Source organism: Dermochelys coriacea, chromosome 9, assembly GCF_009764565.3.
Source record: "Dermochelys coriacea isolate rDerCor1 chromosome 9, rDerCor1.pri.v4, whole genome shotgun sequence".
Lineage (NCBI taxonomy): Eukaryota > Metazoa > Chordata > Testudines > Dermochelyidae > Dermochelys > Dermochelys coriacea.
In genome coordinates, this window is record NC_050076.1 from 9,863,831 (window position 1) to 9,880,228 (window position 16,398).

General features: G+C 35.7%; 1 protein-coding gene across 3 annotated transcripts in view; it reads right to left on the reverse strand.

Moving 5' to 3' along the window:
- The window catches only part of ATP11B (ATPase phospholipid transporting 11B (putative)), a 114,147-nt gene continuing 97,749 nt past the window's right edge, over positions 1-16,398 (reverse strand). Inside the window, exons 29-30 of one of the 3 annotated variants that reach the window (XM_038415893.1) lie at positions 5,294-5,427; positions 1-1,107 (exon numbers count right to left, since the gene is read on the reverse strand). In XM_038415893.1, the coding sequence (XP_038271821.1) occupies positions 1,026-1,107; positions 5,294-5,427 (216 nt within the window). In that variant the 3' untranslated portion in view covers positions 1-1,025. Of the gene's footprint in view, positions 1,108-3,715; positions 5,428-8,852; positions 8,979-16,398 lie in introns of those variants that run through there. The other 2 variants (XM_038415894.2, XM_038415892.2) reach the window with 2 other exon arrangements.

A 16,398-nucleotide genomic window follows, 5' to 3' on the forward strand; every position in this document is an offset into this window, starting at 1 on the left:
ATCTGTGCACTTTGTTTTTATTGAGATAATTGTATATCAAACCATTGCCATCAATGTGTCAGATCCTTCAGATATATGAAGATAATGCTTAATTAAATCTTCAAGGTACAGTATGAACAAATATAAATATATTAAAAAGAATAAAACATGCAACCCCGCAACAATGTTAAGAGGATTAACCCCTTTAAATTTTCAAGTGAGACAACAGTTCAATCCATTCAACATGTTTTCCACCTATTTTTCCCTGTCAGGATCAATAATAGTTATTAAAACATGTAGGATGTAATGGTTATGGACGAGAATGACTGGCTCTTAAACATTACCTGTAAAGAACATGAGATTCTTATTATACCTGAAGGGTGCACAATGCTATGCTTTTTTCACCACTTTGAAAAGGCTATGTCATATTTTACTAGTATATTGCCATTTGTATACCAGTACAGATATGCGGATGGTATTTCAATTTCTTAACAGCTAATCCATCAGCTCAGCTTTTTTTAAAGTGATATATTAATTAATTGACTTGCCCATGGAAAAAACAAGAGTTTTGTTTATTTGTAAACTAAGAAGTTAGCATAACAAGAAGCTTCAATATAAATTTAGAATAAAAAAATATTTTTTCCCCCAAGGGAAAAAAAATCAGCTTAATTTACAAAATCAGACTTCAAAGTAAGTTAGTACCCCCAAATCAATTACTTGGGAACAGAAATTTGGTCATTGCTTCACCTTGAGATTTCAAATAAAATGTCAAACACAGGATTCCAACCTGTTAGCACAAAGAGGAAATGGGCAGAGAAAAAGCATTCAAATATTTGGTCATAAGATTAGAAAATGTAGTGGAAGAGATTATCCTTCACATGTATGTTTTGCTATGCTACAAGATAGACCATAAGGTTTGTATTTAGATGTTTTTGTTGTGCTAGCACATTTTCTAGGACAGAGAATACAGCACTGAACTCATGCATAACCTATTATCAATATGTAAGGACCATATGGCTGCCACCAGGCACTAACAAATGTTCTTGTTAACAAGTGGGTGAGTCCATTGTGGAGAGCGTCAAGATGCTTCTGTCGTTGGTATAGTAGGGATCCGATGAGCTCCATGATCTACAGTAACAATAAAAGAAAAGTTTGGCTGACTAGGAACCTATAATTTTAGGTGAGAGGAGAAAAGGTCTAAGACCATAAAGCAAATTACTCCTTTCTTTAAAACTATAGTCCGTTAATTCCATCCTGACACCTGCAATTCATTCAAACCCTCAAAAATATGCTGTAACAACTATTTCATGAATTTTCTGAACAGACTATTTTAAAAATTCACTATAACATGACTAAAAAGTATTTAATCTGCTATAAATTTAAATTATATGGGGCTTCTAGGCTTTTTGAGGTAACTTCAATATTATATATGTAAATCAAGCAGAGTGAATACTACATTTTATTTTTGGCATAGTAAGATCATTCTAACAAATCCTCTCAGTACACTAACAGCTAATTGCAGTATGCTAATATATTGGTGTTTTATTTAAATATTTTAATACTGATGCTGTGAGCAACTTAACTTGGAACAAGTTTCATCTAATAGTTTAACTATAGCCATTAAGATATATTTTACTATTGGCTGTACTAGATTTAAACTAAAGTGTATGAAGTGAAAAAAATATCCAAACTATGATTGCTTTTTGATCTACCAATGTTTTTCACCCAAGAGTAAGTTATTTCCCTAGATGAATAAATCCTGTATATAGGCCACAGCTTTGGCAGGATTGCTAAAGTCAACATATTAGATTAAAAGTTGAAAATAAAGGGTAAGGAGGAAGAGGCCATAAAGTAGAAATAATTTATGCTCCAAATCCCACCTCTGTCAGAAATCTGCTGTTTCTCCAAAAATAGTACACACATGTACCTTGACAAGTGTATTGGCTAAAGACAGGTCCAGATCATTCAGTAATGGGTTCTACCATAAGAACTTATGTGTGATCCAGCATTTTTAATATTCTATTGGCTGATGAGTAGACAGACAGTTTAATGGAAGAGAGACAGACAGAAATGCATTTTACTGATTTGCAAGAAACATGCAATATTTCAATTTTATTTTAAATGAATGAAACAATGAAAAATGTATTTTGATTATATTTTAAAAACAAAAAAACTGCAGTACTCTATGCCGGTTGCCCTCTACTCCAAGCATTTGTACACCTTGAGATCAAAAGAAATGGCTCCCATCCAAAATTTGATAGCATGTCTAATTTCATATCCCATTATCATATTTGACAGAATATTAGGTGCACATATTGTATATAAACACAAGCTATTTATATCAACAAAACTGGAAAAGTGCTTTTCATTACAAAGCACTACAAAGCACTTTTACAAGCTACATATATACAGGTATCACTTAATTCATCAATGATATTCAGCTACCTCTGGGATGGAATAGAACAGTTGGTTCACATCACCAGTAACATTACACAATAGTCTATTACATTCGAGATTGCATGCATCTTCTAAAAGACCCTAATAGCTATTTAGTAAAATCTAAATTGCATTTGTACCCAAGCCTCATCTAATCTTAATACTGAGAAGTAAATATATTTTGGGATTAAAAGTACTTAATTGTATCTTCAGTATTTCACAGCTCGTAACTGTTTTATGTGACTTACATGGGGGGAGGGATGGCTCAGTGGTTTGAGCATTGGCCTGCTAAACCCAGGGTTGTGAATTCAATCCTTGAGAAGACCATTTAGGGATCTGGGGCAAAAATTGGGAATTGGCCCTGTTTCAAGCAGGGGGTTAGACTAGATGACCTCCTGAGGTGCCTTCCAACCAAGATATTCTATGACCTGCATAACACAGGACATAAGATGAAGTGAGCTGTAGCTCACAAAAGCTTATTGGGGGAGGGATAGCTCAGTGGCTTGAGCATTGGCCTGCTAAACACAGGGTTGTGAGTTCAATCCTTGAGGTGGCCATTTAGGGATCCAGGGCAAAAATTGGGGATTGGTCCTGCTTTGAGCAGGGGGTTGGACTAGATGACCTCCTGAGGTTCCTTCCAACCCTGATATTCTATGAATATCTAGTATGTTCAACAGAAGAATTCAGCAACTTACATGTATTGCAAGGGAAGTGAGGGGAAGAACGTAAATATATCCTCCTACCACTTTTAGACTAGATTTTAAATAGAAATGCTGAAGGGAAGGAGCTGGAGTCACTCAGAAAACAAAAATGTAATAAATAAAGCATGCAGATTCTTTTTTAGTTAATTTCATAAAGTGAAACTGAAAGGGTTGTGAAGAGCCATTTCAATATAAAAACTGGAGCAGCAACAATGAAACTTCTAATGCCCTTTGACTAGCACCTAGATTGTTTTGCAGATTCATTTGTTTGAAGCAATGTTAATTCTAATGCTTTAACAACTCTTTTTCAGGCCCTAAAATTATTCAGTTAGTACAGTCATTAGGAAAAAAAGCAGTAACAGACAAGTAACCTGAGAAATAGCACAATATTGAAGAAGTGCTTTATATTCTGTCAAATATGATATTTTATTTTTATTATTAATAGATCTCACCGAAGGAGGAGGGAGGAAATTGTAAAAAAAATCTAGATGCCTAGCAGAATGAAAATAATTATACCTACCTTTATGAGATCCTGCACAATAAACAAATTTTTGGCCAAAAACCGTATCACTTATTAGGTGACATCAGAACAAAGAAAGCAGCATGGAAAGTAAAAGTTTCTAATTTGCAACGCATAGTTTTCATTTGTTACAGAAGATAACAATAAGCGAAAATATACCTAAAGGAACCACTACAGAAATGTTTGTTTTAGACCAATTAAATGCTCATCTTGTAGTTTAAAAATTCTATTCAACTGTTTATTTTACACATCATGCCGGCTTACTATACAGCAAGAGTTTTGATTTAAAAAAATTTACTTGATCATAAACAGTTCCTTCTTATACACAAGATATTTTTGCATAATTATACCCTAGATTTATGGAAATAATTAACAAAATTTCATAAGCAAGCCAGAATAAAGAAGATGATTAGAATCACAGACACTGTGTTAACACAAGAATTTTAAAACTGAAATGTACCACATACCAAGTCAACACCTAAAGGTAAAATCAGAACTGACAATGCATGTCAGTATAAATTACCCATAGAAGATTTTAATTTGTATGAATGATATCACATCCTTTAACTTGAAAAGAGACAGTTGTTCACATATTAAAGGAAACCCCATGTAAATGTGAGAAGTGCAATTTTTTTCCGGGTTTGGCTTTTGAATAATGGAGGGCTATGATATCATTCAGCAAAAGATAGTCTACGATGTACAAAAGGTTTTTTATTTTTACCCCTAAATACCTCCATATTTGTTACCTAGTTCTCCAAGTTTTTTGAAATGGGGAGATGTGAAAGTGTTCACTTCAGTAGATCTGAAAATCACTTTCTACATTTCTTTCATGGCTATGTTTGTTGCAAGATGTCAGCATTACTTGTTACAAATATTCCTGATAATTCTTATGTTTTTCTTCCATCAATGTGTGTTTTAGTGTATGCAATTCAAGAAGATATTTAGCACATATTTTTGAATGGCACCCATGATTTTGCTGACATTTTTGATACAAACAGAAAAATCCTTAAAACCACGTCAACTTGAAGGCTTTGTTTTGTAAATTAGCTGGTTTCTAGAAATAGAGTATAATAGTTATATTACAAAAAATATTTAATTTTAGTAACCACCAATGGATGAAAAGTCTAAAGACTTTCCTTTTAATGATGGAGTTATTGTCTGGGGGAAATACGACCATTTTGTATATCTTTAGAAGTAATTCAAGCTAATCTATGACTATTTGGAGGACATACATTAAGTATCAAAAGAAAACCTTTTGACTTTACAAATAATGCTTGATTTGTGAAGGCAAAAAGCTGGATCAGGAAAACAAATCAGGACAGTGAGGTTTGTTTTTCTAAACAGAAGGATGTACAAACCCAGAGAAAATACCATATATACACACAACACAAGATCTCATACTAGAAAGACCAAACAAAAAGTTTGAAGAGAGTTCTGTTTCTTGAAAAACCGTTTTCTTCCTTTTTCTAACGAAAGAACTCCCAGTAAGCAAGAAATGGATCTTTTAGGATCAAAAAAGCCTATAAAGAATAGCATTTCCTGTTTAATTACGCAAAACCTGCAACTGGTTTGCTAGACATCAATAGCTGCAGGCTCATCAGGTTCCAGTTTATAGGAGAATCGTCTGCAGCAAAGGCTATTGAGAGAAATTCCACACCTGTTGACCCGGGCTGGACTACATCTTCCCATTAGTCGTTCCAACAATCTTCTAACAGATGTGCATGCTGTTTCCCCATCTGAGAAGCAGCACATGGAGTCCAAGCAGTTGATACCTGAACCTGTCTCAGTAAGCTGGAGTGAAAAAAAGAGAAGAATTAGTATTTGTGGATTCTCGTGACAAAAGTGTCCTGCTATCACAGGCAATGCTTAAATAAGGCTAGATTTTAAATTTCAATAGTGTTAATAGAATATGTTTCTATTTTATAGGAAAATCATTATGATACCTTAGATTAGAAAGATTGTTTTCTCCATGTGAATCATACAGATGGAGATCTAGATGCTCTTTGGTGTGGCCAAGGTTTGAACAAATAAATGGCTTATTGAACAAATGGCGATTGTTTAACATTGAACCCAAACAAGCACCCAGCAAATAAAAATATGTCCAGTTCCCACTACTGTTGTAAGTAACCTGGCTGGCAAATCATCTGCTATAGTGCTCTACCTGTAATATGCTTATATGGGCAGATCATCAGTTAGTAGAAACTGTCATAGCCACACTGACGTCAATGGAACTATGACAATTTACACTAGCTCAAGATCTGTCCCCATTCAAAATATCTCTTCCCCCCCCCCATAATAATTAAAAGAAGGGTTTAGAATAAGTGAGACTGGGGATGTGGCAACCTGCCTAAAAGTAATAGTTTTAACAATTCAAAAAGAACTGCAGACGCAGTTTTCTGAAGGAAGTCAGTCAGGTTCCATGACTCGCAAAAGACTTACTATTTTAGGCTAACATTAAATCATGAGCAAAAATGTCAGGAGTAAATTTTTCTAGTTATCCTTCTTGTCTCATTTACATAACTCTGAAATATTATCCCAGGTTACCATTTATGATGCCAGATAAACCTCCCTTTACAAAATCCAGTATATGGATTGGAATTTTGGAATGCCATTATTAAAGCTTGTGATACGGAGTTGAATTAACCTCTCACTTTTGGGGGGGAAAGGTTGTCTACAGATTTTTATCTGAATTTAAACACAGGATTATCAATCATATCCACCCAAGAATAAGGAAAAGCTGAATGTTAGTATAACTATGAATGAACACGACAAGGTTTATTAGTATGTGTAAAATAGACAAATAAACGGAAAGAGGTTACACTGAGAGTTTAGGAAGATGTTTTTATTACAAATCACCTATTAACAAGTTCCTTCATACTACACTTCATCTGAGTATTTTTCCACTGCAGCACACATAAAATTCCAAATATTTAGCACTGCAGAAAAACTGGAGCGAGAATATTTTGAATTCAGTTCGGCTTATCTCTCCCTTCTAAAAGGGTATATAAATCTACTGAGGGTGGTGATGGGGGAAGCTACCTACATAACCCAAATTAAATTATTTGTTAAGCAGTTATACTAATTCAGTGAAGGGGGAAGAACACATTAAACTGTATTAGTCGCTTAACATCACAGATGCAATGCAATGAGATGAATTATATACAGAAGTGTACCTACTGACTGGACGATATGCATCAGTTATTCTGAGGCTCCAAAAATTTCAAAAAGGACATTCAAATATTTACAAATTTATGCTGCTCACTTTAGATATAGAAATTAACAGAAGTTAGCAGGAGTTGAGGACAGAGAACCTCTCAGAAGGTGCTTCAGTAAATCACAGGAGAGGGGCTTTAAAAAGTCTCATGAAAGAGATTAAGATCTGAGATTTCTACTTATAATTGGCTCAAAGTTAACGGCAAATTGTCTTTCTCTAATTCAAATTATTGGAAAACATTATATACTATCTGATTACACATGAAAGAGCTCCATTATTACTTACTCATGCATGATACATGTCCCTTTTCTCACTACACTCATGGAGACATATGTACCTATATTTTTGTCTCATTCTCTCTGGAAACAGGTCTTTTATTAGCAATAGATTCATACAACCTCTAATTTTGGGTCAGTGGCAAGCCACCTTCACATTCTATAATCTTGATTTTTATATACAGAATTGATTCTTCCCTTAATATATACTGTATGAAGCAGAACCTGGCCCCTGCAGTATTCAGGGGCCATAAAGTTGACTTCACCAATTAGCTGAGGGAATATCCAGATGGTGCAGCGCTAAGGCCTCCTTAGCCCCTGGTAGAGGGTGCACGTTGGGGAAGTAGTCAGGGTGCAATTGCGCTCTAATGATCCCTAGCTGGCATAATGGCTAGGGATCACTGGAGAATGTTACAAGCTGACACAAAGAAGGAGTAGCCAAGAGGCTGCACAAATTTCCACCTGTGGGATGAAACAGTTGGCACCAGAATTTGGTAGGAAGAGTCATATAAAAGGTGCATAAAACTATCTTGGTCTCCCTCAACACCAGAATCCTATGCTCTGTCTGTGCAATCTTTAATGTATAATGCACCCATATTTCTGAACTGCCTATAATACATATAAAAAAAGCAGTGACTGCAATGGAAAGGGGGGATTTTTGAAAAATATAACAGGCAAAAATACAAAAAAAAAATCTACTTAAGATGAAAATATTTAAGATCTAATGAGCTTAAAATCAATTTTGCCTTCAGTTTCTGTGCAATAAAATAGTGGCTTAATAAGGAGTCAATGTTTTACCATGACTTAAAAGGGTTAATACCACCTATTTGAAAATAGTGACCTTCCAGAATCCAGTACGTAGATAAATGCGAAGAATTAATCTTTGCTATTTTAAATCCACAGACCTCCCACTTTAAAGACTAAAAACTGAGTGGAAGCATTATAAGTAGTACTTCCAGAGTAAACTGTGAACATCAGAGATCTCTCTGCAATCCCAAATCCATACCTTCCTTATGTCAGCTATATCAACTAGCTCTTAGTAAGATCAAAAGTAATATTGGGAGAGTGTAAAGGAGACAATAGTAAAAGAAACTCAATATGATGGCAGTGGCTGCCTGGTTTAGGATCCATTTTCTTTATATCCCTTTCCTGAATAAGGATTTTAACTTTAATACAGAATGTCCCCTCACTGCCTACATCTCCTCTAGCCTTCCTCTCCAATTTTAGATCTGTGCAAAATTTGATCATAGTTGGGTGTTACACCAAACTAAGACCTGACAAAAACAGGTAAGACAACAATGCAGAATGCTGTGAGGTGGACACTACTAAGCGCAGATAGTTTTAAAACAAAAAAGTCTCTGGCAATCCTAAGCGTATCCCTGACTGGGCTGCAACTAGCAGGAAGAGCCATTGCTTAAAGATTGACATATGCAGTGAAAAAACTGAGAACACTAATCTTCGGGCTGCAAAGAAGTTTTCAAAAGGTATGGTTTAGGGCTAAGGATCTTAAATCATTGTAATGCAAATGTTTTCCAGGGAATGGATAACTTTAATGGAATGAATCAAGAAAAAAATTAAATACTATGTATTACAATTAGTGATTCAATCTGTTAAGCCCAAACAAAAAACATGTCATCATACAAGTTTCCTTGTAAATATCACAAGTATGGGAATTTCAAAGATGATTCCATGACTGACTATACATAAGGGTACAGTGGGAGTACTACCTAGTGAATGCAAGAACTGTCCTGCTGGCTAGATGGATCAGCTAGCAGTTGCCTATTGTCCTCCCCTCTGGGCCTGCTTTCAGCAAAGTCATATGCTGAGCTGACTGAACCCTTATCCTCTTCCATCTAGGACAGAAAAGCAACAAATCTTATAAAACACCACATTCAGTTTAATTCAAAACAGTAATCTTTAAACCAATCTTTAATCTACTGACTTGTTCTTGATAGAACAGTGCACATTTGCTTATGTGGGAAGAGATGACCACTTTCTCAAGTTATCAAAGTTATACAAATCACAAGTTATTTATTGATGCACATCAACGTTACCACAGAGCATAGTTTATCAACAAATTAAAGGCTTACAAAGAATGTACATGAGTAATTTTCAATTCTGACCTCTTCTTTCCCCAAATAAAGGTCTAAAACTAGCGCTTTTGTCCAAAGGATCTTTCCAATTCTTTTCCAATTTTGTTGGGTCGTCTGTATGCCAAATGACACCCGCAGGTTTTAGTTCAACAAAGCACTTATCTCATTGCTTATGTGCTCTGCTAAAAAGAAATGGATTTAAGTATGTGCTTAAAGTTAAGCAAATGCTTAAGCAGTGCTTTGCTGAAGCCAGGCCCTAGATACTAATATAATCTATGCTATGTAAATAGCTAAAATAGATTATGAGATGGTTATTGCAACACCACAATTAAGCTTTAAAGTAGCTTCCCATTTATGAGCCCCATTTTTACCTTCTCCTAGTCACCCCAACAAGAGACTGATTCCCCTGAAATTTCAAACGCCACATCTCATCCTTGGTTAGTTTTTCTAGAAAGTTTTGCAAAGGCATTTTGAAGTTTGCCAGGGAGACTTTTGAAATGCCACTTAAAAAAAAAATTCCTGAGCCTTTTGCTCAGTTGTAACTCCAAAATGATGGTCTACAAACACCAAATAATTTTTGTTATTTGTATTGTGGCAGCCCATAGGGGCACCAGTCATGGATCAGGGCCCAACTGTGGTAGGCCCTGTACAAACAAAGAACAAAAAGATCGTCCCTGCCACCAAAGAGCACACAATCTAAGTTTGTCATGCTAAGAAGAGATGCCTTGGTGACCCTTAGTGTGTGTGTGTGGGGGGGGGAAAGGGGGGCACTGAAGGGTAAGAAAAAAGCTGGTCTACCAGTGGAATTACAACAATATGTACAATACAAATTTAATAGAAATTGACCTGCTCCTGGCCCCAGGCTTTGCTGCAGCAGCTACTGACCAGAGGCAGACATAATGGTGAAGAGGAAAACAAGGATCAGACAGGTTTCAGAGTAGCAGCCGTGTTAGTCTGTATTCGCAAAAAGAAAAGGAGTACTTGTGGCACCTTAGAGACTGAAGTGAGCTGTAGCTCACAAAAGCTTATGCTCAAATAAATTTGTTAGTCTCTAAGGTGCCACAAGGATCAGACAGGAGTCAGAAAAACAGTAGCAGTTCAGGTCATTAAAACCTGAGGCCACAGAGGCATACTCTTGTAGTCTTGCAATGGAGGGCTTTAGGAAAGGCAGAAGTGCATGGAGATAGGGGAGAAAACAAGGGGCAACAGTGAAATTGTTTGAGGAGGGTGGGGGCAGAGTCATGGAAGGACAGAGCTTTATCCACATTAATAAAAAGTGTTAACATTTAATTCCTAGATTTATAACTTCATGCATTAGCATTCCGTGTGGATAAAAGTCTTTCCTGTCCCTTAGATTCCTCTTCTGTTGTACAAAACCTTAATTTGCCACCCAACTATAATGTCCCCACTACACACAACTTTCATGTACAGGTGAAGTCTATAGGAGAGAAGACACCTAGAAGAACTCTTAAGACCTGCTGATGCCTGCGCTACTCATATGGACCATATATACTAACTTACTTTGAACTTTTGGTACCACGTTCAAAACACAGGGACATTCCTAAACAAAAACTTTGTTGTTTTAAAAAAAAAAAAGCTAGAAAGTGCCAACTTACCTTCCTTCAAAAGTTAATTTTGAGCTGAATTTCAACAAGATTAACTCCCTGTGATACTCAGAAACCTGAGTTGCAGACTTCCTGGTATTTCTGCTAGAGTGAGTCGTATTACAAGTACCATCACACGGTAATAATGGAAAAGAATGGAATTGTTATTTCAAATTTCTCTTTGTAGCGATGTCACTCACCTGGGCAGACGAACCACAGAGTCTGCAACTGAGATTTCTCAGGTTTTTAAGTGTTAACTGTGGCAATTATTTGTTTAAAATATAGCATTCATTACCTTGGCATAAGTCACTTTCCTCTCCTTTTCCCCCTATTTTGAAGGATGTACATCTATTCCTTCAATGTAGGTCACATGGATGTCCTAGTCCTGATTTACAGGCACCATCCCAGACTACATGAACAAAACTGTGTTTTTAATTTTTTGTTGCTGCAAAAGTGGAGGGGTGTTTAAGGCTGGGATGAAGGTTTGGCCCTTAATCTTTGGTGCAATTAAAACATTTATTTTTGTGCATGTTTTATTCTTTCAAAATGTCAAATTGCAGTCCTATAGCATTTCAGATACGGAGTCTGAGTGCATTATAAAAGTTCCAGCATCTTAGTATTTTACCTAGACAACAGACAGGCAAACTTCAGTCTTTTTGAATATTTCGTACAATTTACACCCAAAAATCTTTAGACATAGATATCCATAATACATTGAAAATAAACATTCACTTGATAGATGCATTAAACAAAAGCAAGAGTCTTAGTTGATGCACAAATGTATATTTACACCCAAGCAAAATACATGTTCTATGCTCTTATGGCACAAGTGAAAGCAAATTAAAATGGGCAAACAATTAGCAAGAAACTACTGCCTAAAATACAAAGACCTTTCTAATGTGGTCTTTTGAAGCTGTAGTTATCCAACATGCAGAAAGCACTGTCAATTTTGACTACACAAAGCAAGAGCACTGGAACCATGCTAGAAACTATGGTTATTTTAAAAAATGGATGCAAGAAAGACTAGAACTGTATTCTCTAAATTGAGCATCATGCTAGGGATTTTCTCCTATAAAAGACTGTCTAATACATGCTACTTATGAGAAGCAATTGGCCTGAAAAAACACCGAGCAAAGCCAAGAAAGATGCCAAATAGAATGAATCTCCACTATAGATACTGCCTCTCATCCCACATTAATTTTCATGCCTCTTCCCATTTCTCTCAATGCTGGTTAGTTGACCTTCAACATGCATAAGAGTTATGAGGAATTGTCCCTCCTACTCTACCTAATTCTGCTCAGCTGATTCCTTGCCCTGGATAATGGCTGCAGTGCAATGAACTCATCACTTAAAGCAACTCTGTTGGAGTATATCTATAAGTGGACAGAGAAGGGATGGAACATACAAGTCAGTAAGTAATAGTATTTTTCTAAGAGAAAGATACAGGACAGGATTTTAAAAGACATTCTGTTATTTACTGGAATATACTTCATACACAGAACACACATGAAACTGATACTTGCAAGATTGTTCCCGGCACCATCATCATTTATTTTTCACCGTTGCCATGTTTAAAAAGTGTCCCTTAACTTTCATAATTGGTGAAAAAACCCTAGAAATACTTGGGGCATACGTCTCCAGCTGTCCTTAGACTCTCTTGCCACCCCATTAATACTGCAATTTCTGCTATTTACCAAAAGATGTATATTTTGACTGGGATTGTCCCCCCACAGTAGCCATTTCATCCTATGTGATCCCACAGTAGAGTTATAAATGCAAAAGCTCACAGCAATTAGCTTCATGTCATTTGACAGAAGTCAAACACAGAATTATGATTTCATTGCAGTATCAGGCAGAAAATCCTGGAACGTGACAAAAAGTTATACACATGCAGAGTACACCTGGGGGGGAAGTCATGCTTGTCCCACTATGAAAGCCCAGTGTAAAGCCATACTACATTTTTTGCCAAGTTTTTAATTAAACAGGCTTTAAAAATGCAGTAAAACTAAGTTTCTTATACAGTAGTTCCCAATTACAATACCTTAACATTTACATTTTAAGACAGCTTTTAGAAACAGTGTATAATGTTATTTTTCAGCTATTTCTCTCATGCAGAAGTTTATCAGATCTTACATGTTGTCTAAACAATTAACTACGTGCAGAAAAAAATTGGTCTTTGGGGAATGATTATTTTGATACTAGTATTTATAATTTCCAAAATAAACTATTATCTCTGTTTAAAAAGATGGAGACAATCTGTTGACTCATTTTCAGAGTTACCGGGACAATTATTATCCCTTGCATACCAAGTTAAGAAAATGTACTTTAAGCTTTCTTATTTCTCCCAGTGAAATATTTTAGAATTTAAAGGTGAAAGACAGCAGGTGATGAAACCCCTACAGCTCCATTTTTAAAAATTTGTGATTACTGCATGTAATCTATTTCCTTGTCCTGACCTAAAACTACTTTTACTTTGCTTTAATCACATAGAGTCTCAGTTATTGGGAGCTAAGCTGTTTTTAAAAGACGCAAGTACACAGGAATTAATTCAGCCACATGTAAGATGCAGTTGTACTGAGAAAAGTGAGTTTACAATGGAAGTGTGGAGTTCCACTTATTCTCTCAATAGCTTCCATACAAAATTTGCTTAGTTTTAAAAACAACACTTTTTCTAGTGGTCATCCCTACCAACTCAACATGAGATCTGAAAGTCAAACTGGGTTATTTTCTTTGCTTTGAGATCCACAGTAAAAAAAATTCTGTAATTAGAATTAAACAAACAGTGATGTACAAACCTGAAAACAACCCCATACTGCACCGCTTTAAATGATAATACAGCTAACTAAAATAAGTAGAAAAAAATGGTCACCCTTTTACTCATGTTTAGTTCCTTACTCCATGGTAATTCGCATTGATTTCATGAGCTCAGACTAGTCCCAAGAACTGCTCTTAAAGAGTGGCAGAACCTGAACCTTAGATTGCAACTGTTGAAAGAGGCGAGTATATGTATGAATGTATGCAGGAGAAAACCCATGAAATAGTAAGGCCCGTTTTTGCAAATTTACTTTTCTGACTATAACTATACTTCTAAAGACACACATGCACACACACAAAAAGCAGCTAGATAGTCATTAAGTTGTTACCACCACTAAAAATTACCCAACAGTTAATGGATTTTATTGCAAAGTTTAGCTGATGGTCTAATGCAACTGATACCAGAGTTGGGGTTTCCCAGCAAGATGTACTCCTGCAGAATACAGTGGCACTAATGGAGATGCTGCCAAACTGCCCAGTACTAATGGAGAAAGGGAAATAAAATGCACTAACCAAAACACATACCTAGACTACCACAGGAAAAATGTTAGATAGCATCATACTTCTCTCTTACGTAACATGACAGGCCATGCCCATAAGCATGGAATCACAATGGCAACAAACATCTTACTGAAAGATTAAGTGAGATTAAAAATAGATTTATTATAATGAATGGAAATCAGTAGCTAGGAACTGTAGAAAATTCATAAGAGGAGAAAAAAGACATAAGCAGAAATCTATGGCTAGCTGAGTTAAGGAAAATAAGTTTTTTGTTTTGTTTTTGTGTGTGTATAAAGTCTGTTAGTAACTAAAGGAATCCTATAACAATGTAATTGGTGCATTATTAGATGGAAGTGGTAGAATTGCCAATAATGCAGACGTGTTCAATAAATATTTCTGTTCTGTATTTGGGAAAAAGCCAGATGATGTTGTCATATGATGATGAAATATTTTCCATTCCAATAGTAACTAAAGTGGATGTTAAACAGCAGCTACTAAAGTCAGACATTTTAAAACCAGCAGGTCCAAATAACTTGTATCCAAGAGTTCTCTAGACCATTACTGTTGATTTTTATTAAGTCTTAGAATGCTGGCTACGTCTCAGAGCACTGGAATAAAGTTAATGTGGTGCCAATGCGACAGCCTGGATAACTATAGGCCCGTGACATCAATACTAGACAAAATAATGGAATGGCTGATACAGGACTTGATCAATCAAGAATTAAAGGAGGGCAATATAATTAATGCCAATCAACAGGTTTATTGAAAATAGATCTTGTCTAACTTGATTTTTTTTATGAGATTACAAGTTTGGTTGATAAAGGTAATAGTGCTCATGGAATATACTTAAACTTCTGTAAGGCATTTGACTTGGTATCGAGACATTTTGAGTAAGAAACCAGAATGATACCAAATCAACATGGAACAGATTAAATGGACTAAAAAACTGGCTAAGAAATAGGTCTCAAAAACGTAATTGTAAATAGAGAATCATCAACAAGTAGGTGTGAATCTATTTGGGTTTTGCAGGGTTCAGTTCTTGTCACTACACTATTCAACATTTTTATCAATGACATGGAAGAAAATAAAATTGTTACTGACACAGTCTGCAGATGAAAAAAAATTAGGGGAGTGTAAATAAAGATGACCTGTCGCTGATACAAAGCGATCTGAATCACTTGGTAAGCTGGAAGCAAGTAACTAATATGTGTTTTAAGATGGCCAAATGTAAAGTCATACATCTAGGAACAAAGAACTTGGGCCATACTTACAAGATAGGGGACTTTCCTGGAAAGCAAGGAGACTAAAAAAGATTTGGAGGTCATGGTGGATAATCAGCTGAACATGAGCTGGCTAAAGTGATTCTTGGATGCAGAAACAGAGGAATCTCAAGTAGGAGTAGAGAGGTTATTTTACCTCTGTATTTTGCATTGGTGCAACTACTGCTGGAATGCTATGTCCAGTTCTGGCATTCACAATTCAAGGATGTTGATAAATTGTAGAGCGTTAAAAGAAGAGCCACTAGAATGATTAAAGGACTGGAAAACACATCTTACAGTGAAAGAATCAAGAAGCTCAGTTCAATCTATTAAGTTTATCAAAGAAAAGATTAAGGGGTGACTAGATCAATCTATCAGTACTTACATGGGAAACACAAATTTGACAACAGAGGGCACCTAATATATCAGACAAAGGTATAACAAGATCCACTGTCTGGACGCTGGACAAATTCAGACAAGAAATATGCTGCAAATAGTTAACAATGACAGTAATTAACTATTGGAACAACTTACCAATGGTTAGTGGATTCTCCATAACTGGAAATTTCTAAATAAAGATAGGATGTTTTTCTAAAAGATGCTCTAGTTCAAATGGGGATTAATTTGGGAAGTCCTATGGTCTGTTATTCAGCAAGTCAGATTAGATAACGGTGGTCCCTTCTAGCATTATAATAGTTTTATTAAACTCAATAACCTTTATTCAAATAGTCTATATAAGGCATGAGTCATAACCAAGGCATAAGTCATAACACTATTTACATTATGGAGAATGTTTTATCAGCATATAATAGAGAACTATGTATTTCTGTATAGTAATCTTAATGAATATTTGCTATAAAACTATTTTGCCAAACTACATGCTAGTGAAATCATTTAAACTATTGCACATCATTACATTGTAGCAGCCACTCAAAGGCAATAATATCTCCAGAGACTTTGTTCAGTCTCAGAAAACAACAAGAGTAAATTTCACAACCAACT